The following is a 22545-nucleotide window of genomic DNA, read 5'->3' as shown; positions in this document are numbered from 1 at the left end:
GATTATGTCAATATTAATGAAACATTTAGTTTATCTGTGATAAAGATAAATTGTAAGGAAATGCTTGTTCAACAGATGTCCAGATTCCTTCTGTATAAACTGTATCAGAAGTGAAACTAGGGTGCGATTTATCGTTATTTTTTGTTTTTTTTAGATGTGAGCTTGATTTGTACAATTAGATGCATCACCCTTGTATATATGTAGAAGCTTTGTCAACAGTAGAAGTTGACCTCTTTGTTATAAGATATTAGAGCATTAAGAAAGAAATTGTTAAAAAATAAAGCCCAAAAAACCTCGAAATGATCGATGAAAAAAGAAAAAAAACAACAATTTGGCTTCTGAGCACCAAACATCATCTGTAATAAGAATCACAGGTCTGGCTTTTAGCCTGCTTTTCATTTGACCAGATATGGAGTGGAATCTTTAAAACACTTGTGTTACAGCATAAATTTATAAATGAACACCATTTCACTAAGTGTTATGCTGAGATCAAAGACAGATAGGAATATCTAACGCTGACATGGAGATACAATTATACATAAGAGATCGTTTTGTCTAACATCATTCCTCTATGTGTATTAACTTTAACAGTAAATTTCAGCTATTACAACTAATTCATCCCGTTTCAGAAAAAAACAGATCACATAATCACATTTTCTTTGGTTCTTTTCACTGTAAATAATGATTGAGAAATTGGGATAACTGGTTCTAAATCCCCAAGGACCTGAACCAAAGGTCATCAAAAGGTCACAAAATAAAGATAAGATTGAGTACCTAATCTACTGTAAAAAATACTGTTATATTCTGCTATTACATGGAAAATTTCTAGTAATGTCTTTTCTGTGTTTGACTGCCTTCAGTAGTTAAATTGTCACTGATTTATTCATAAAATTCCCCATGTGTAATTGTGTAATTATGTGTAACCTCTATTGCATGTAAATTAAATATTGATTGTCTCCCTTGATCACAATACATGTTGTTATTAGTTTCGTATTAAAATGATAAATATAAATCTTTGTTTAAAATTTTTTTGATTGGTAAAATGGAACGGGGTTTGTGCATCATAGTTATATGTGTTTTTGATAGTAAAATACATTATTTGACATTAACATTAATTAATATAAAGAATCAAATCTTGATCATTCCTAATTAGAACATCATTGCAATAGCTGAAATAATTGATTGATGGAAATAAACTAGTTAACATGACTGAGGTTTCGTAGATGTTGTTGTCATGGTGACATTGTTACTCCAGAGATGCAGCAGAAGCCACAGGAGATGAACCTGATGATGCCGACTTTGAGGCCCCAAAGATTTATGAAGCGGTGAGACACTTTGTAATGGACACTTGTATCTTTGAGAGGCAACTCATATCTTTTTAATCATGGGTACCTCTTCAGGGTTTCCCATTGTTTTATAACTGTGTAAATCCTTTAAAAACAGCAAGCACTGAACTGTATAATATTATGCTTGTTAAGTTCTGATTATCTGTTCTTAAAGCATTACCTAGCTCCATATTTATTGTTTCAGATTGAGAGTTTTGAACAGTTAGAGGAGCGCCTCCAGATGTTCTTGGCACAGTATAATGAAGGAATTCGAGGTTCAGGAATGGACTTGGTGTTCTTTAAGGATGCAATGACCCACTTGGTGAAGGTATCTCGTATCATCCGTACCCCGCGTGGACATGCCCTACTCGTAGGTGTAGGTGGATCAGGGAAACAATCTCTAACCAGACTCGCCTCATTCATCGCTGGGTACAAGACATTCCAAATCACTTTGACTCGGTAAGATCTCTCTCTGTAGACTACAGCATGAACTAGATAGTTACATTCTCTGATTCTAAGACCAGACTTTAGACATTTTCAAAGACAAAACTCTCCTCACAAGGTCAGACAGGGTACTCTTAATATCCTCATATTTCCAACCTGTCAAGGAAAAAGATTGAAAAGTCTATGCTAAGTATCAACTTGCTTTTCAGAAAAAATTGTCACAAAATAATTTGAAAAACAGCAGTGTTGGTATGAAATTCTTCACAAAATTGTTTGAGATACATAAAACATACTTTGGTAACATTTGAACAATCTGTTTTAGGTCATACAATGTATCCAACCTTCTGGAAGATCTCAAGTACCTGTACCGTACTGCAGGTGCCCAGGGCAAAGGTATAACCTTCATCTTCACAGACCAGGAGATCAAGGATGAGGGCTTCCTGGAATATCTCAACAATGTCCTGTCCTCTGGTGTGGTCAGTACTCCTATATCTAGAACCATTATGATATGTTTTAAATGTTTTTACGTGATGTTTGATGCTTTTAAAAATGACAATGACAGTAAAATTGATGTAGAAATCACATTGCCTTGTTTTTCGGTAGGTGGCCAACCTGTTTGCTCGTGATGAAATGGATGAGATTATGGGAGAATTGATCCCGATTATGAAGAAAGAATTCCCGCGACGTCCACCCAGTAACGAGAACCTGTATGAGTACTATTTGATGCGTGTGCGCATGAACCTTCATGTCGTTCTCTGCTTCTCACCAGTAAGTCATAGGAACAAGCATTATTAATGCGTCAGTAAGGAAAGCATCATGATTTTGTAGAATAATTACAACAGCTTGCCTAGCTGGTTATAAATATATAAAGTCCAGTTGGCAATGTTATTGATTGTATTAACCGATTATGAGGCAGCATTTTGAATTATTTCTTTTGACACAAAAGGTAACATTTCTGAATAAAAAAACAAAACTGATTTTCAAACACGACTGCTGTTTCAGGTCGGAGAAAAGTTCCGGGCACGCTCGCTGAAATTTCCTGGGTTGATCTCTGGCTGTACCATGGACTGGTTCCAACGTTGGCCAAGAGATGCTCTTATCTCTGTGGCTGACCACTTCTTGGCAGAGTTTAAGATCGAATGTACACCAGAAGTGAAGAAACAGATCATTCAGTGTATGGGAATTATACATGATGGTGTGGCAGAAAGCTGTGCCAGTTACTTTCAGAAGTAAGTCTTCACATTGATTGTGTAAGGTATTGAAACTCCACTCCTGGCCCCGTGAAATCTTAGATGTGTTTGTTTCTGTATTTAATGAAGATGATTTACGAAGTGGTATTATGTTTTAGGTATTGAAACTCCACTTGTGTGCCCCTGAAACCTTATCTGTGTTTGTACCAGTAGTTACTGAGATAGATTTAACTGAGTTGTATTTCATTGTAGGTATCGACGTTCCACTCATGTCACTCCAAAATCTTACCTGTCTTTCATCAATGGTTACAAAACTATCTACACAGACCAGCGTAATGAGATTGGGGAACTGGCCGACAGGATGAACACAGGTACATTACATATTTTCAATATATCATTATTTACAGTTTACAAAGACGTAATTACTGTTACTTGAAATCAGTGATGAAATGAATTATTTTTTGAAGAATTTTTTACTAGAATTGTCCACCACCTTTTAGGATTTCTTGAGCAATATTTACTGTATTTATCCTGCAATAAACCCAGGTGACCTCTATGTTACCCTTGACTTAAAGTAGGGTTGGACTTATCACAGGACAATGATATAGCATTTCTACTGAAATTCCGATAAATGTAAGTTGGCTAATCACATTTCCAGGCCTGGGCGTATCAATGGATAAATATGGTACGCAGTTAAGCACCAACAATCACTAACCAATTAAGTTTTGTGCACCTGAGCTGTCTAACACATTTTGATTGATTTATAGGACTCGTCATTGTCCTGTAATAAACCCACTACTAGTTATTGAGTAAGAAGTTTTGTGTTTTCTCCCCGAGTGTAACAAAGTTGAAATAAAGTTGATATAATGAAACAGATAGAATTGGCTATGATTATAGATCAGATTTCAAAACACTTATATTTCCCATTACCAGGTCTAGAGAAACTGATCGAGGCCTCACAGCAGGTGGCACAGCTCAGTGAGGAGCTGGCGGTCAAGGAGAAAGAACTCGCTATTGCCTCTGAGAAGGCTGATAAAGTGTTGGCAACAGTGACAGTCAAGGCTCAGGCAGCTGAGAAGGTCAAGGCACAGGTGAAAAAAGTCAAGGATAAGGCACAAGCTATTGTAGATGCCATTGAGCAGGACAAGGCAATTGCTGAAGAGAAACTAGAGAAAGCTCGGCCTGCCCTAGAGGAAGCAGAAGCTGCTTTGAACACTATCAAACCAGCAGATATTGCCACTGTGAGGAAGCTTGGCAAACCTCCTCATCTCATTATGAGGATTATGGACAACGTACTGCTTCTCTTTCAGAAACGTATCAATACTGTAGAAATGGATCCAGAGAGAATTTGTGCCAAACCATCCTGGAGTGAATCACTCAAGGTTAGTGAGATTCACTGATGATTGTTTTATTTGTTTCCTGATATGCAAGCTCACCAATATTGGCAGTTAAAATCCTGATTCGGAAAGTCAGACATCATGATATAGTGATGCTATACAGTGCCAAATTATGGGTAATTAATATAACTATGATGTCATATTGTGCTAAACTATTGAGAACTAGTTATGTAATCTATAATGACTTGTGTTTCAGCTGATGTCAGGTACTAACTTCCTCCAGACTCTTGTTAACTTTGAGAAAGACAAGATAAACGATGAGGTTATAGAGCTAATGCAGCCTTACTTACAAATGGAAGACTACAATTTTGAGACAGCTAAGAGGGTTTGTGGTAATGTTGCTGGTCTTTGCTCCTGGACCTTTGCCATGGCTTCTTTCTTTGCCATCAACAAAGAAGTTCTTCCACTCAAGGTAGGTGTGTCCAACATGGTTTTATCTTCCTGAAGGACATATATTTCTTCCTACTGAAGGTCGTATGTGAATTCTTTCAAAAGGTCATATCTGTTACTTTCTTCTAAAGGTCATATATTACTTCTTAATGATATTAAAGGTCAAACATGGTACTCTCTTCTGAAGTTCATATGTTACTTCTTACTGAAGGTCACATGTTACTAATGCCAATATTAAAGGTCATATCTGACTCTCTATAAGGTCATATGTTACCCCTTTTCACACATACTTTACTCAGTGATATCTCAAGTTTTTGTTAATGGTGAATGATTTTGCCTTGTAAAGATAAAAGTTCAGCTTTATGTCAGGGAAAGAACCATTTGCTATACATTCTGTATGTTCTTCATGTTGCTGCTCTGAGAACAATTCATTGTAAAAATCCTATAGACTTAGTGTATTCTGCTGGTACCTGCTTATTTGTGGACATAAAAAATAGGTCTTGAAGTCTGTTATCAAAGAAGTATATTTAACACATGCAAGTGGCTAGTTACTAAGAGGACATTATCAAGGCAAAGCTTACATGATGAAGTAACTGTTGGTCATGTGATTAAAACTCAGAGAATAAAAATTAGATACAGAATAATCTTTATCTGCCTGTGATTAATTCTTTTGTTTCTCTTGATTGTAGGCTAATTTAGCTATCCAGGAGGCCAAGTTAAATGTTGCTATGGGAGACCTCAACACTGCTCAAGCCCAGCTGGATGAGAAGGAGGCTGAACTGGCTGAAGTGATGGCCATGTATGATGCAGCTATGAGGGAAAAACAGGTAAACCATATACTGACTTTACCAGTCCTGGAACTTTGCTTCTATATCAGTAAAACATGAACTTTTAAGGTTTGCACATGGTCAGTCTAAGTATTCCTAATTATGCTAAATATGGTTTACAATAGAAACTGGTGGATGATGCCGAGACGTGTCGTAGAAAGATGAACGCAGCCACAGAACTGATCAATGGTCTGGCAGGAGAGAGGAAGAGATGGACAGAACAGAGTCAGGAATTCAAGGCACAAATTGGCAGGTAAGGATAGACAACTCTAAATCAGTGATAGGTAATGTAAGTTAGAGGGCAGACAACTCTTGATTATGTTTTAGCTGATTGTAAGTAGTTTTTCACATTGATAACATGTAGTTTGTGTTGTATGATTATCATTGGTGTTCTTTCTTTATTTCATATAGATCATCTTATTCTGTAGATTGTGATGAAACTTTATTTGTCAAAGGGGACCTGTTAGCATGATTAAATACTGTAAGCATTCAGTAAAAAATGAAAAGTGACCCAAATTAACATATCCTTGCTTTACTATTCTTTTTCCCGTTTTGTTTAATTTATTTTCAGTGATTTCAATGACATAGACATATTTAGGACACTCTTTGTAGGGAGCAGTTCTGTGTGACCAAACTAAATATTTATTATTTATTGTAAATTTAGGCACATGAAGGATATTTACAGTTCTTTTCCAGATCTCTGTTGTGTCCATGTACGTTTGGAAAAATAATATGATAAACCCTGGTAACATTGATCAGTCATTTTCTAACCTCAACTTTCTCTATAGCTCTGTTGCTGGGTACAGTATCAAGTATTGTTCATCATTCTCATCCAGCCTTTCACAATATTTTGTTGAAATAATCACATCTGGTTGCCTGTTCATGCCTATAGACACTATGCATGTGGATTATTACTTGTAATCTGACTTCATTTATGTATATTTGTCATTTGATCTAGGTTACAGATGCTATGTCATTTGACCTTGATCACAGATATGTATGTTATTTGACCTTGATCACAGATATGTATGTCATTTGACTTTGATTACAGATATGTATGTCATTTGACCTTGATCACAGATATGTATGTTATTTGACCTTGATTACAGATATGTATGTCATTTGACCTTGATCACAAATATGTATGTTATTTGACCTTGATCACAGATGTGTATGTTATTTGACCTTGATCACAGATGTGTATGTCATTTGACCTTGATTACAGATATGTATGTCATTTGACCTTGATTACAGATATGTATGTCATTTGACCTTGATCACAGATATGTATGTCATTTGACCTTGATCACAGATGTGTATGTCATTTGACCTTGATCACAGATATGTAGGTCATTTGACCTTGATTACAGATGTGTATGTAATTTGACCTTGATCACAGATATGTATGTAATTTGACCTTGATCACAGATATGTATGTAATTTGACCTTGATCACAGATATGTATGTCATTTGACCTTGATCACAGATATGTATGTCATTTGACCTTGATCACGAATATGTATGTCATTTGAACTTGATCACAGATATGTATGTAATTTGACCTTGATCACAGATATGTATGTAATTTGACCTTGATCACAGATATGTATGTCATTTGACCTTGATCACGAATATGTATGTCATTTGAACTTGATCACAGATATGTATGTAATTTGACCTTGATCACATGTTTGTCAAGATCTAGGTTGCTATGATTTTTGTTCTTGAAATCTCTCACCTATGTCTTTAACATGACTTCCTCAAATTATGGGAAATTCATTCTAATTGTAGGAACTTTGATTTTATGCAGTTAAATATGCAAATCAGTTCTTTATACCATAACAAATGTGGAAAGTATTTTTTAAATTTCAAAAAAGTCTTTTGACCGTTGAAAATTCAAGAACCTCTATAACCTACTGTATGAATGTGTCTTGTATAATGATCTTTATCACTGGAATGCACACCTAGAGAAATAACATAACAGCTGTTTTGTGGGTGGTTATAACCTAGACAACCCAGCTGTTATGTGGGTGGTTATAACCTAGACAACCCAGCTGTTTTGTGGGTGGTTATAACCTAGACAACCCAGCTGTTATGTGGGTGGTTATAACCTAGACAACCCAGCTGTTATGTGGGTGGTTATAACCTAGACAACCCAGCTGTTATGTGGGTGGTTATAACCTAGACAACCCAGCTGTTTTGTGGGTGGTTATAACCCTGACAACCCAGCTGTTATGTGGGTGGTTATAACTTAGACAACCCAGCTGTTATGTGGGTGGTTATAACCTAGACAACCCAGCTGTTATGTGGGTGGTTATAACCTTGACAACCCAGCTGTTATGTGGGTGGTTATAACCTAGACAACACAGCTGTTATGTGGGTGGTTATAACTTTGTTCTATTTCACTAGTACAGGTATATATCTCATGTTGTTGAATTGCAGACTTGTCGGAGATGTCCTCGTATGTACTGCCTTCCTGTCATACTCTGGACCATTCAACCAAGATTACCGTCTGGTCCTCAACAAAAACTGGTTCAAGGAACTGAAGACAAGAAAAATCCCATTCACTCTTAACCTCAATGTCATAGACATGCTTACAGACCCCACCACAGTAAGTATGACACATCAATGACATAGACATGTTTACACAGAGAGTGTGACACATAAATGTCATATACATGCTTACAGACCCCACCACAGTAAGTATGACACATCTATGTCATAGACATGTTTACACAGAGAGTGTGACACATCTATGTCATAGACTTGTTTACACAGAGAGTATGACACATCAATGTCATAGACATGTATACACAGAGAGTATGACACATCAATGTCATATACATGCTTACAGACCCCACCACAGTAAGTATGACACATCTATGCCATAGACATGTTTACACAAAGAGTGTGACACATCAATGTCATAGACATGTTTACACAGAGAGTTTGACACATCAGTGTCATAGACATGTTTACAAACCCCACCACAGTATGACACATCAATGTCATAGACATGTTCACACAGAGAGTATGACACATCAATGTCATAGACATGTTTACACAGAGAGTGTGACACATCTATGTCATAGACATGTTTACACAGAGAGTATGACACATCAATGTCATAGACATGTTTACACAGAGAGTATGACACATCAATGTCATATATATGCTTACAGACCCCACCACAGTAAGTATGACACATCTATGCCATAGACATGTTTACACAAAGAGTGTGACACATCAATGTCATAGACATGTTTACACAGAGAGTTTGACACATCAGTGTCATAGACATGTTTACAAACCCCACCACAGTATGACACATCAATGTCATAGACATGTTCACACAGAGAGTGTGACACATCAATGTCATAGACAAGGTTACACAGAGAGTGTGACACATCAATATCATTGACATGTTTACACAGAGAGTATGACACATCAATGAAATCTGATTCCCTGATTCATAATAATGTGCTTGAGAAGAATTTCATCAAAGTTGGGTCAACTTTAAAGGTGAAGGTTGGTGACAAGGAGTGTGACATCATGAAGGGCTTCACTCTGTACCTCACAACAAAGCTGGGCAACCCCTCTTACACACCAGAGGTCTCTGCTCGGTCCTCCATCATTGACTTCACCGTTACAATGAAGGGACTGGAAGATTTCATAATTTCAGTATGTATAAATTCTGATGATTAACTATATATCAATTTGACAGGTTGGAGAATGGAACTTACAAGGCCTGCCCAATGATGAATTATCAACACAAAACGGTATCATCGTAACAAAAGCAGCTCGCTATCCTCTACTGATAGATCCCCAGGGCCAGGGCAAAAACTGGATCAAATCTCGTGAGGGCAAGAACGAGCTCCAGGTCAGTTTGTGGTGTTTGTGATTTACAGCTGATGTGGAGTAAGGCCATTTAGGCTCATGAAATATTAAGACCAAGAAAAAATTATGATAAAGCTGGGAAGCAGTAGAAAAGAATGCAAGATTCAGTCACTGTACAGTTGTGTACTTAAAAAATTATACTGTTTGAATTCAATTTCAGTAAATTAAAGCTAAATAAGTATTTCTTAGTTTTCTTTTGAAAAATTCCATTTTCTTTACATTGTCTTTAAGAAAGGTTATTGCCTGAAATATCAGAGTCTTGGTGTAAAACCATTTGTAATACACTACTGTATGGTTCTTTACAGATCACTGCACTCAACCACAAGTATTTCCGTACCCATCTTGAAGACTCAATGTCCTTGGGACGACCTCTTCTGATTGAAGACATTGGAGAGGACCTTGACCCTGCCCTGGACAATGTGCTTGAGAAGAATTTCATCAAAGTTGGGTCAACTTTGAAGGTGAAGGTTGGTGACAAGGAGTGTGACATCATGAAGGGCTTCACTCTGTACCTCACAACAAAGCTGGGCAACCCCTCTTACACACCAGAGGTCTCTGCTCGGTCCTCCATCATTGACTTCACTGTTACAATGAAGGGACTGGAAGATCAGTTGCTTGGACGTGTCATTCTAACAGAGAAGGCTGTGAGTTAAACACAATTGATGACTCCAAAATTGGTTTATGTTAGAAGTTTTTATGATTTGGTTCTTGATAATTCATTGAACATTAACTAAATGAGTTTTGTAGTACTGAATTATAAGCCTGTGTTTTTTTTTCTGTAGGAGTTAGAGTCTGAGAGAGTGAAGCTGATGGAGGACGTACAGGCAAACAAGAAAAAGATGAAGGAACTGGAAGACAATCTCCTCTTTAGACTTACAAGTACCAAGGTCAGTCAAGTTCAAATGTCATGGTTATATATAATTGTTAAGGTCACAACTGAATGTCAAGTACTCCACTTTATGTCAAGTTCACAGTTCAGTGTCAAGGTCACAAATATATACCAGTCAAAGTAGCAACTCAGTGTCAAGGTCACAAATTCATACCAGTTAAAGTAGCAACTCAGTGTCAAGGTCACAAATACATACCAGTCAAAGTAGCAACTCAGTGTCAAGGTCACAAATACATACCAGTCAAAGTAGCAACTCAGTGTCAAGGTCACAAATACATACCAGTCAAAGTAGCAACTCAGTGTCGAGGTCACAACTACATACCAGTCAAAGTAGCAACTCAGTGTTAAGGTCACAAATTCATATCAGTCGCAGTAGCAACTTGGTGTCAAGGTCACACAAATTTTGTGTATATCAATATCAATGTCATAACAGATGTCACAGCTCTGTGTCAGTCATGGGCTGAAATAAATGTTGATATTTTGTTTATCCCTGCAGCCTTGAAAACTTGTGGATGATGAGTTAATATATCCCGACAGGTTAACAGAATTTTCAATAAAGAATAAACTGCTATACATTGTACAAATCTACAGAGGTTAATGTGTAACTATGTCTTATAGGGATCCCTGGTGGATGATGAGGATTTGATCAATGTGTTGCACGTAACCAAGACAACCTCCATCGAGGTCAGTCAGAAGCTTCAGACAGCAGCTGAGACAGAGATCAAAATCACCGCTGCTCGTGAAGAGTTCCGTCCGGTAGCTGCTCGTGGCTCCATTCTATATTTCCTCATTGTGGAGATGGGACTGGTGAACTGCATGTATCAGACATCTCTCAAACAGTTCCTGCACCTGTTTGACCTCTCAATGGCCAGGTGAGTAGTGCTGTCAACTTGGGTAAAGGTGAAGAGACAGAATTTGGGGTCATGGTAAAGAGGCAGATTTAGGGGTCAGATAAAGAGACAAACTGATGGTCTTGAAAAGAAACAAATTTTGAGGTCAGGAAATGAGACAAAAGTCAGATACAAATTGTCAAAGATCAAAAACTAGGAATTGTCAAAGGTCAAACAATAGGATTTGTCAAAGGTCAAACACTAGAAATTGTCAAAAATCAGATACAAGAAGTTATGATATCAATGTGCTGTTCCTATGTAGGTAAGATTGATTAGGTTGAGGTTCTGGAAATCAGTTATATTCAGCACTAGACAGGTGACTGACCTCAGTTGGTTTAAAGTTGGGTAGTTGAGGTTTCAAACATTAAATCAGATGCAGTTTGAGAGGTATAAAGATATTATAGATAAGCTGGAATTTTTTATATGAGCAAACATTATCTGATCTCCATTCCTTTTTCCAGGTCCCAGAAGTCTCCCATCACACAGAAGCGTATCACCAACATCATTGAATACATGACATTTGAGGTGTTTAAATATGCCTCCCGTGGCCTGTACGAAACCGACAAGAACACTTTTACACTGTTGCTTGCACTTAAGATTGATTTGGCTGCTGGCAAAATCAAACATGAAGAATTCCTCACCCTCATCAAAGGTTAGTCAACATCTTCGTGAAATGCAAAAAAATTTTTATTCTTACAGACATTTTCTAGTTTTTATATGTCTCATACAATGTAACTTGCATTGAATAAAAAACAATTGCTTGGATGGTATTAAAGTAATAGAAATAACTTGTGGTTGTGTCTTATTTAATCAAATAATTAGATATAATTCTATCATTTATTCAGGTGGTGCTTCCCTGGATATGAACGTGGTCACGCCCAAGCCACACAGGTGGGTGGTTGACCTCACCTGGCTTAACCTTGTGGAGCTAAGTAACCTCCATCAGTTCTCGGGTATCCTGGAGCAGGTAACCAGGAATGAGAAACAGTGGCGCCATTGGTTTGACAAGGACGCTCCTGAGGAAGAAGTCATTCCTGATGGCTATAACAACACACTTGATGTGTTCAGACGTCTGCTTCTGGTGCGCTCCTGGTGCCCAGATCGTACCATGGCTCAGGCACGGAAGTACATTGCTGACACACTTGGTGACAAGTATGCTGAAGGTGTTATCCTTGACCTTGAGAAGATGTGGATGGAAAGCACCAGTAGATCACCTCTGGTCTGTCTGCTGTCCATGGGGTCAGATCCTACCACTCTCATCGAGGCCCTAGCAAAGAAAAACAAAATAGGTAGGACAGACAGACATGTAACCCCAGTCAACCATAAACAGCAGATTCTTTCTAAATCTATTTACGAATTGCTGTCGCATAAGACACATATGTGAAATAAAGCTAAGATTTTGAGAAGAATAGGAAAAAAGGTTTAAATTTTTTTCATATGGTTTATCAAAAAATGTTAGGTTTTGTCCTGAAACAGAGTAAGCCAGAACAAGTAAAATTTACTATTTTTTTTAATGCTAATTTATAACATTTAAATTAAGTGCTAGCACAGATGTTAAACACATGTCATAGGTCAGTCTTTGGTACACTAATAACGAGCTGGATCACCTGATGATAAAACATCCTTCTTGTCTTTGTAGAATGCCACGCCATCTCTATGGGTCAGGGCCAGGAAGTGCATGCCCGCCGTCTGTTGACCCAAGGGGTCCAGGGTGGGGGCTGGCTGCTGCTGCAGAACTGCCATCTCAGTTTGGACTATGTGGAGGAAGTCTTGGACCAGTTGATTGAGATTGAAAACATCCATGATGAGTTTAGGGTTTGGGTGACAACTGAGGTCCATCGCAAGTTCCCCATCAACTTCTTACAGGTAGAGCTCCCTGTAACTCTGCAAATGTGTGATACATAATCTGATAACATATTTTATTTCAGCAGTAGAAACCAAACACAAGAGTTTGTCTACCTGTCTGAACACTAGGACAGGTAGGTAATTTTGGCAGGAAGATTATTGACAGTGACAAGTCTCTACTCTGGAGTCACAATGAAATAAAATGATTTTGTAGCACAGATTTAAATGTCTGGATTTGTAGCACAGATTTAAATGTCTGGATTTGTAGCACAGATTTAAATTTATGGATTTGAAGCACAGATTTAAATTTCTGGATTTGTAGCACAGATTTGAATTGCTGGATTTGTAGCACAGATTTAAATTTCTGGATTTGTAGCACAGATTTGAATTGCTGGATTTATAGCACCGATTTGAATTTCTGGATTTATAGCACAGATTTAAATTTCTGGATTTATAGCACAGATTTAAATTTCTGGATTTGTAGCACCAATTTGAATTGCTGGATTTGTAGCACACATTTGAATTGCTGGATTTGTAGCACAGATTTGAATTGCTGGATTTGTAGCACAGATTTGAATTGCTGGATTTGTAGCACAGATTTGAATTGCTGGATTTATAGCACAGATTTGAATTGCTGGATTTGTAGCACAGATTTGAATTGCTGGATTTGTAGCACAGATTTAAATTTCTGGATTTATAGCACCGATTTGAATTGCTGGATTTGTAGCACAGATTTGAATTGCTGGATTTGTAGCACAGATTTGAATTGCTGGATTTGTAGCACAGATTTGAATTGCTGGATTTGTAGCACAGATTTGAATTGCTGGATTTATAGCACAGATTTGAATTGCTGGATTTGTAGCACAGATTTGAATTGCTGGATTTGTAGCACAGATTTAAATTTCTGGATTTATAGCACCGATTTGAATTGCTGGATTTGTAGCACAGATTTGAATTGCTGGATTTGTAGCACAGATTTAAATTTCTGGATTTATAGCACCGATTTGAATTGCTGGATTTGTAGCACAGATTTGAATTGCTGGATTTGTAGCACAGATTTGAATTGCTGGATTTGTAGCACAGATTTGAATTGCTGGATTTGTAGCACAGATTTGAATTGCTGGATTTGTAGCACAGATTTGAATTGCTGGAGGGTTATTTTGGTATTTTCTATTGATTAAGTTATCTTATATTTCAGATGTCCATTAAATTCACCAATGAGCCTCCCCAGGGTATGAAGGCAGGTCTGAAACGATCATACGCAGGCATGACTCAGGATTTTATAGACATCTCTAACATGCCCCAATGGAAACCCATGCTGTATGGAGTTTCATTCCTCCATTCAGTTCTTCAGGAGCGTAGAAAGTTTGGACCTCTTGGCTGGAATATTCCGTATGAGTTCAATGCTGCTGACTACAATGCTAGTGTTCAGTTTGTACAAAATCATTTGGATGACATGGACCTGAAAAAGGTGTGTTGATATCAAGAATATCGGGCCGTTTTCGTTTATCGGTTTTACTATTTGAAACGGGTTGTTTGTGTATGAAATAATGAATGACCTATTAATCTCTTGTTTTGTAACGAGCCTTCATGAAGCTAGGCCAGTACTAATAGCTGACTATGTTTATAACGGAAATGTTACTAAAGTTTAGGAACTAATGGACTTATCAGTCAGTTATTGCAATAATGTTAAAAAGTTTCAAATAAGTATCGGAGTGCCAACAATAGATAGTGGTTATACCCTCAATCTTTTGCTGATAGTCATTTAAGCACATATAAGAGAGTTAAGTATGATGGTAAAGGAATGTAGAGAATTGTTTCCTGATTTGAAGGAAGAATAGGTTGATGGCACAAGATAACACATAACACTTAATACATGTTGGGGATAAATGGTGGTTTGAGAATGGCATAGTGCGATGATATTTCATAGCTGTTCTTTGTCAGTATGACAAGGAAAAATGTCCATCATTTGACAAGTTTGTTTGTTTTACTTCACAGGGAGTGAATTGGACAAATGTGCGTTACATGTTTGGAGAGATCCAGTATGGAGGCCGTGTGACTGACGACTATGACAAGCGTCTGCTCAACACATTCTGCAAGGTGTGGTTTGGGGAACAAATGTTCCAGTCCAACTTTGTGTTTTACAAGGGGTATGTAATTCCAAAATGCAACAAACTTACCGAGTACCTCGAGTTCATCAGTGGACTCCCAACAACAGACACACCAGAGGTGTTTGGTCTCCATGGCAACGCTGATATCACGTAAGTCACTTTTCTGCATACAAAGATAATCTCTCATTTGTATATTTAAGGATGATCACTTCAAATCATCTTAATTACTATCACATGATATATTAAACAATGACTAAAAAAACACAATATCTATCTATGTTACATGGGAGACTGTATTTATGAGACTGACCTTTCGGATTTTCTATTGAAATTTTATCTCCGTAATAATGCTATCATATAAAAATGATATTATTTTTTTACATCTCAAGAATGAAATTGAAAATCTATACTTTGTTGTTGTTTAGCTACCAGAGCCAGACAGCAAAGTCTGTCCTGGATACAATCCTTGAGATTCAGCCCAAAGACAGTAGTGGTGGTGGCGGTGAGACACGCGAGTCTGTTGTCTACCGTCTGTGTGATGACATGTTGGATAAACTTCCCAATGACTATGTGCCCTATGAGGTGAAGGCACGCCTCCAGAAGATGGGCCCCTTCCAACCAATGAATATTTTCCTGAGGCAGGAGATAGACCGCATGCAGAAGGTCATTGCTACTGTACGCTTCACTCTCAACGACCTGAAACTAGCTATTGATGGTACCATCATTATGAGTGAGAATTTGCGAGATGCTCTTGACTCCATGTATGATGCCAGGATACCCAAGTTATGGCAGAAGGTATGTCTTGTTACCCAGCCTTATTCTTTGCAACATATACATTACTTGACCAAATAAGAGTACATGAAAATGACCCTTTTTGTCCCTTCCTGGCATTATGTGTACAATATAGTTAGAATCATCTTCCTTATTCAACACATGTCTATGTCATGTTACAGGAATCATTGTGACTCAGGTGACCGTTAAGGCCCTTGGGTCTCTTGTCCCAGATCTATAAGTCAGCAGGGTAGTTATAATGGGGGATAAGGTATCTGTAGGTCTGTCCACGGGAATCTGTACTGATACTGAAAAAAATATGAATTATCTTGACCAACAACATTAGGTTTTTTGTTTACAGAAAATTCCTTCATTTCTGATCAAGGCATTCCACAATATGGTATATCACATGTATGTGTTAATTAATATTAGGGACATCCTGTTGAATCCAACTTGATGCTGTTATCATAAAAACTATAAATCAGTTTTTCTTTAACAGCTACTTTCTTGGGGCAGCTGAATTTTGTGACTTTTTTTTACAATGTGTTATATTACACAAATTTTAAAGATTATTTATTCAAGTCTATGGTTGTAGGAGATGATGTTTGAACAGCAATTCTACATGTTGTGTCTTTTAACTTACTTTCAGATTTCCTGGGACTCCAGCACCCTTGGATTCTGGTTTACTGAACTGATTGACAGGAACACTCAGTTCCACAGCTGGTGTTTCGATGGTCGTCCTAACACGTTCTGGATGACAGGATTCTTCAATGCTCAAGGATTCCTTACAGCTATGAGACAGGTATGTAAAATTACAATACCAGTTAGTGTGTTTCTTTACAAAGGTCAAAGGTTTCTAGAATTCAAGGTCATCTCTAGATATTTCACACATTAAGGTCACTTCTTCATCTGTTTTCAAAGTTGACCAAAAGTTTATCTTGGTCGTTCATGTAAGAATTTACAAATTACTTCAAAGATCACTATGATCATTATTATACAAGAGGCCCATGTGGCCTGTATCGCTCACATAGTTTTACTTTATCCAAACTAAAGGAGAAAGATTCTAAAGACTTGCAAGTTTTTCCTCTTTGGGCCCTGCCCCTACCAGTTTGAGACAAAAACCAAGCATTTCTACAGAAAATGAAGGATTTTAAAGACTTTGCTCTTGTTCCTCATTTACATTACTTTATCAAACTTCTTTGGGTATGAATAAATTGTCTGCCCTTGGGTTTTATCCAGCCTTCAGCAGTGTTCAAAATGACTAACATGACACACCTTTAACGCAATGTAACTTCTGTTTTACAGGAAGTGACCCGTGCTCACAAGGGCTGGGCACTGGACAGTGTAATCCTCCACAACGACGTTACACGATACAGCCGTGATGACATCACCACGCCACCTTCTGAAGGTGTATATGTATATGGTCTGTTCCTAGAAGGCGCTGGTTGGGAACGACGAGGCTGCCGATTGATTGAACCAAAACCTAAAATATTGTTTGAGACCATGCCGGTAATCCATATCTATGCCATCAACAGTACGGGTGGCCAGGATGCCCGCATGTACTCCTGTCCTATCTACAAGAAACCCCGAAGGACTGACCTCACATACATCGCAGCGGTCAACCTGAAGACCAATCAGAACCCTGACCACTGGATCCTTCGTGGTGTTGCTTTGTTGTGTGATACAAAGTAGGCAGGCTGACAGTAACTTGAATTTGCATAAACTTTTTACAGCAACAAAAAATGCCACCAACAAAAGTATTTATGCGGATCAAAATTTCACGAAAAATTTCAAAACTCTGTGATAACGTAAATCACGACGAGTATTAGACATTTTCTATTTTCTCTTTTACAAACTTGACGTTGGTCCTACCTAAAACATTGATGTTAGTAGAAATCTTTAGTTGTAGAACTTTAGAAATGATAAGTAGAGTCATATATCTCTTATAGTTCCAAACTGGAGTAAATAAGCTCGGAAGAGAAGGCCTACGATACTAAACCAAAGTATTTATATGGTGTATAGAATTTGCTAACTGCTTTTGATACTTTATACCTGTGTTATATGTCACTACTTGTGATATCATCTTCATGCCTTAGAAAGTTCAGTATTCCGTCCATTAGGAGCCTTTATATCATCAATAGAATTTATATCTCTTTATTTTTACATATCTTATGGTCTATTACCATTAATGCATTAAAATCTGTCCGTCCCCCAAAACATGTGATACTAATGGCTATAAACTTTAGTTGTTTAATGCTATCGTCCAGAATACCAATGACAAATAATGATATTACAAATCGTCTATTTAATTATATATTTTATGTTTGAAAACTAGATACAGATAGTGTTGTATTTAGTTTAGAATACCTCCAGTGCTCCTGAAATCATATTTTCATTTGATTAACAGTTGTTCTTTAAATCACATATCTTTTGTGTGTTCTTTATTTCGTATATTATTCTTATAGGCTTTATTTGTGGAACATCTAAATTTTTTACTGTTGTAACGGGGAAGGTTTTGTATGGAATCCCATATAAACCAGAAAATTTCATCTAAAGATAGGCCTCCTTGAAAATATGAAACAAAAATTAATTAAAAATCAAATGATTTGATGTAATTTACACTTTCTGTCCATTTTTCTGAGATTACATATAAATGTAGTATTTGTTAGTACGTAGTTATTTTATCTAACTTTCAGAAGGAAACGCGAACACCATAACAATGAAGTGAGATAGAAAATAGAGTTATATAACTATTTAAATTGATACTGTGTATACTGCTGAGGATAAATCGTACAATGATTATCAATGTCCTGAAAAAATTACACAAAGTAAAAAACTTGTCTGTGATACTATTTCTCGCTAGATTGTACAAGTTATCTCCCCTTGTCCATAATTCCCCTCTGTGTAGACTATGATTAAATACTATCTCCATGTTCAATGTTATTTATATACAAATGCCATTTTTGGTATCTTGGCTATAGTTGTTTAAAATTTGTTAGAAAATAAAAAATATTTCATCAGAATGATTTTGTATTTATTGTTATTTCCATGCATCCTTGTTCTGTTGTGTAACAATTCTGAATGGAATTTAGGTATGTCACAACCATTTACATTGATCTTCATGTATATAACTGTATGCACCAAAAGTATGACATTACTTAATGGACATATGTATTCCAGGTGGTGAGGTCAAAGTTGAAGGATGGACAGCAGTTGCAGTTTATTTCTTATCATAATGTACCTAGATGTCAAGAGTGTTTTTTTCATATATTAAACAGTAAAATCAGCTAGCACTGATCAAATTTTCTGAAGTGTACAGGTGACAAGAAGTGATGAATTTCCAAAACGATTCTATCAAAGTATGAAGCCTTTTGTATAGTAATGAATCTCTGACAGGATTATTCCTGAATAAATAGCCTTCATTAGGTCACCTTATACAAAGTCTCATGGTGACCTATTGCGATCACCTTCATCCAGCGTTGTGCGTCTGTAAACAATTTAACATTTTCGACTTCTTCTCAATCACCCCTGATCCAATTTCAATGGAATTTTGCAGAAACCTTCCCCTGCCTTAGATGAACCAGAATTGTGAATCATACAGTCCCAACTCCAACCCCAACCCCCAGGGGTCTGAGGGGCAGGGCCAAAACGGGTCAAATTGACTCGGATTTCCAAAATCTTCTTTTCAAGAAAAAGGAACTAAAATTGATGGGTTTAAGCCTTTTGAAAAAAGAACTAAAATTGATGGGTTTAAACCTTTTGAAAAAAGAACTAAAATCACTGGGGTTAAGCCTTTTGAAAAGAGAACTAAAATCGATGGGGTTAAGCCTTTTGAAAAAAGAACTAAAATTGATGGGGTTAAGCCTTTTGAAAAGAGAACTAAAATTGATGGGTTTAAACCTTTTGAAAAAAGAACTAAAATTGATGGGTTTAAACCTTTTGAAAAAAGAACTAAAATTGATGGGTTTAAACCTTTTGAAAAAAGAACTAAAATTGATGGGTTTAAGCCTTTTGAAAAGAACTAAAATTAATGGGTTTTAGCCTTTTGAAAAAAGAACTAAAATTGATAGGGTTAAGCCTTTTGAAAAGAGAAGGAAAATTGATGGGTTTAAGCCTTTTGAAAAAAGAACTAAAATTGATGGATTTAAGCCTTTTGAAAAAAGAACTAAAATTGATGGATTTAAGCCTTTTGAAAAGAGAAGGAAAATTGATGGGTTTAAGCCTTTTGAAAAAAGAACTAAAATCGATGGATTTAAGCCTTTTGAAAAGAGAACTAAAATCGATGGGGTTAAGCCTTTTGAAAAGAGAACTAAAATCGATGGGGTTAAGCCTTTTGAAAAGAGAACTAAAATCGATGGGGTTAAGCCTTTTGAAAAGAGAACTAAAATCGATGGGGTTAAGCCTTTTGAAAAGAGAACTAAAATCGATGGGGTTAAGCCTTTTGAAAAGAGAACTAAAATCGATGGGGTTAAGCCTTTTGAAAAGAGAACTAAAATCGATGGGGTTAAGCCTTTTGAAAAGAGAACTAAAATCGATGGGGTTAAGCCTTTTGAAAAGAGAACTAAAATCGATGGGGTTAAGCCTTTTGAAAAGAGAACTAAAATTGATGGGGTTAAGCCTTTTGAAAAGAGAACTAAAATTGATGTGTTAAGCCTTTTGAAAAGAGAACTAAAATCGATGGGTTTAAACCTTTTGAAAAGAGAACTAAAATCGATGGGGTTAAGCCTTTTGAAAAGAGAACTAAAATTGATGGGGTTAAGCCTTTTGAAAAGAGAACTAAAATTGATGGGGTTAAGCCTTTTGAAAAGAGAACTAAAATTGATGGGTTAAGCCTTTTGAAAAGAGAACTAAAATTGATGGGGTTAAGCCTTTTGAAAAGAGAACTAAAATTGATGGGTTAAGCCTTTTGAAAAGAGAACTAAAATTGATGGGGTTAAGCCTTTTGAAAAGTGAACTAAAATTGATGGGTTAAGCCTTTTGAAAAGAGAACTAAAATTGATGGGGTTAAGCCTTTTGAAAAGAGAACTAAAATTGATGGGTTAAGCCTTTTGAAAAGAGAACTAAAATTGATGGGGTTAAGCCTTTTGAAAAGAGAACTAAAATTGATGGGTTAAGCCTTTTGAAAAGAGAACTAAAATCGATGGGGTTAAGCCTTTTGAAAAGAGAACTAAAATTGATGGGGTTAAGCCTTTTGAAAAGAGAACTAAAATTGATGGGGTTAAGCCTTTTGAAAAAAGAACTAAAATTGATGGGTTTAAACCTTTTGAAAAAAGAACTAAAATCGATGGGGTTAAGCCTTTTGAAAAGAGAACTAAAATCGATGGGGTTAAGCCTTTTGAAAAAAGAACTAAAATCGATGGATTTAAGCCTTTTGAAAAGAGAACTAAAATCGATGGGGTTAAGCCTTTTGAAAAGAGAACTAAAATCGATGGGGTTAAGCCTTTTGAAAAGAGAACTAAAATCGATGGGGTTAAGCCTTTTGAAAAGAGAACTAAAATCGATGGGGTTAAGCCTTTTGAAAAGAGAACTAAAATCGATGGGGTTAAGCCTTTTGAAAAGAGAACTAAAATCGATGGGGTTAAGCCTTTTGAAAAGAGAACTAAAATCGATGGGGTTAAGCCTTTTGAAAAGAGAACTAAAATCGATGGGGTTAAGCCTTTTGAAAAGAGAACTAAAATTGATGGGGTTAAGCCTTTTGAAAAGAGAAGGAAAATTGATGTGTTAAGCCTTTTGAAAAGAGAACTAAAATCGATGGGTTTAAACCTTTTGAAAAGAGAACTAAAATCGATGGGGTTAAGCCTTTTGAAAAGAGAACTAAAATTGATGGGTTAAGCCTTTTGAAAAGAGAACTAAAATTGATGGGGTTAAGCCTTTTGAAAAGAGAACTAAAATTGATGGGTTAAGCCTTTTGAAAAGAGAACTAAAATTGATGGGTTAAGCCTTTTGAAAAGAGAACTAAAATTGATGGGTTAAGCCTTTTGAAAAGAGAACTAAAATTGATGGGGTTAAGCCTTTTGAAAAGTGAACTAAAATTGATGGGTTAAGCCTTTTGAAAAGAGAACTAAAATTGATGGGGTTAAGCCTTTTGAAAAGAGAACTAAAATTGATGGGTTAAGCCTTTTGAAAAGAGAACTAAAATTGATGGGGTTAAGCCTTTTGAAAAGAGAACTAAAATTGATGGGTTAAGCCTTTTGAAAAGAGAACTAAAATCAATGGGGTTAAGCCTTTTGAAAAGAGAACTAAAATTGATGGGGTTAAGCCTTTTGAAAAGAGAACTAAAATTGATGGGGTTAAGCCTTTTGAAAAGAGAACTAAAATTGATGGGTTAAGCCTTTTGAAAAGAGAACTAAAATTGATGGGGTTAAGCCTTTTGAAAAGAGAACTAAAATTGATGGGTTAAGCCTTTTGAAAAGAGAACTAAAATTGATGGGGTTAAGCCTTTTGAAAAGTGAACTAAAATTGATGGGTTAAGCCTTTTGAAAAGAGAACTAAAATTGATGGGGTTAAGCCTTTTGAAAAGAGAACTAAAATTGATGGGTTAAGCCTTTTGAAAAGAGAACTAAAATTGA

General features: G+C 36.5%; 1 protein-coding gene across 1 annotated transcript in view; it reads left to right on the top strand.

The window, feature by feature from the left end:
• LOC132560629 (dynein axonemal heavy chain 5-like) overlaps window positions 1-18969 on the top strand; it is a 60585-nt gene extending 41616 nt beyond the window's left edge. The window contains exons 41-63 of the mRNA XM_060225292.1: window positions 1256-1325; window positions 1531-1784; window positions 2092-2245; window positions 2373-2537; window positions 2772-2998; window positions 3212-3330; window positions 3893-4341; window positions 4553-4768; window positions 5436-5573; window positions 5699-5826; window positions 8016-8184; window positions 9298-9453; window positions 9776-10114; window positions 10253-10357; window positions 10978-11231; window positions 11711-11901; window positions 12095-12538; window positions 12889-13115; window positions 14293-14565; window positions 15093-15355; window positions 15631-16000; window positions 16626-16778; window positions 17282-18969. Of these exons, the coding sequence (XP_060081275.1) occupies window positions 1256-1325; window positions 1531-1784; window positions 2092-2245; window positions 2373-2537; window positions 2772-2998; window positions 3212-3330; window positions 3893-4341; window positions 4553-4768; window positions 5436-5573; window positions 5699-5826; window positions 8016-8184; window positions 9298-9453; window positions 9776-10114; window positions 10253-10357; window positions 10978-11231; window positions 11711-11901; window positions 12095-12538; window positions 12889-13115; window positions 14293-14565; window positions 15093-15355; window positions 15631-16000; window positions 16626-16778; window positions 17282-17668 (5251 nt within the window). The 3' untranslated portion in view covers window positions 17669-18969. The remainder of the gene's footprint in view (window positions 1-1255; window positions 1326-1530; window positions 1785-2091; window positions 2246-2372; window positions 2538-2771; window positions 2999-3211; window positions 3331-3892; window positions 4342-4552; window positions 4769-5435; window positions 5574-5698; window positions 5827-8015; window positions 8185-9297; window positions 9454-9775; window positions 10115-10252; window positions 10358-10977; window positions 11232-11710; window positions 11902-12094; window positions 12539-12888; window positions 13116-14292; window positions 14566-15092; window positions 15356-15630; window positions 16001-16625; window positions 16779-17281) is intronic.
• Window positions 18970-22545: the final 3576 nt, after the last annotated feature.

The sequence above is a fragment of the Ylistrum balloti genome, unplaced genomic scaffold (genome assembly GCF_031769215.1).
Source record: "Ylistrum balloti isolate Yb309-2 unplaced genomic scaffold, AGI_CSIRO_Ybal_v1 Utg371088, whole genome shotgun sequence".
Lineage (NCBI taxonomy): Eukaryota > Metazoa > Mollusca > Bivalvia > Pectinida > Pectinidae > Ylistrum > Ylistrum balloti.
This window is presented reverse-complemented; position numbering and strand designations above follow the sequence as displayed.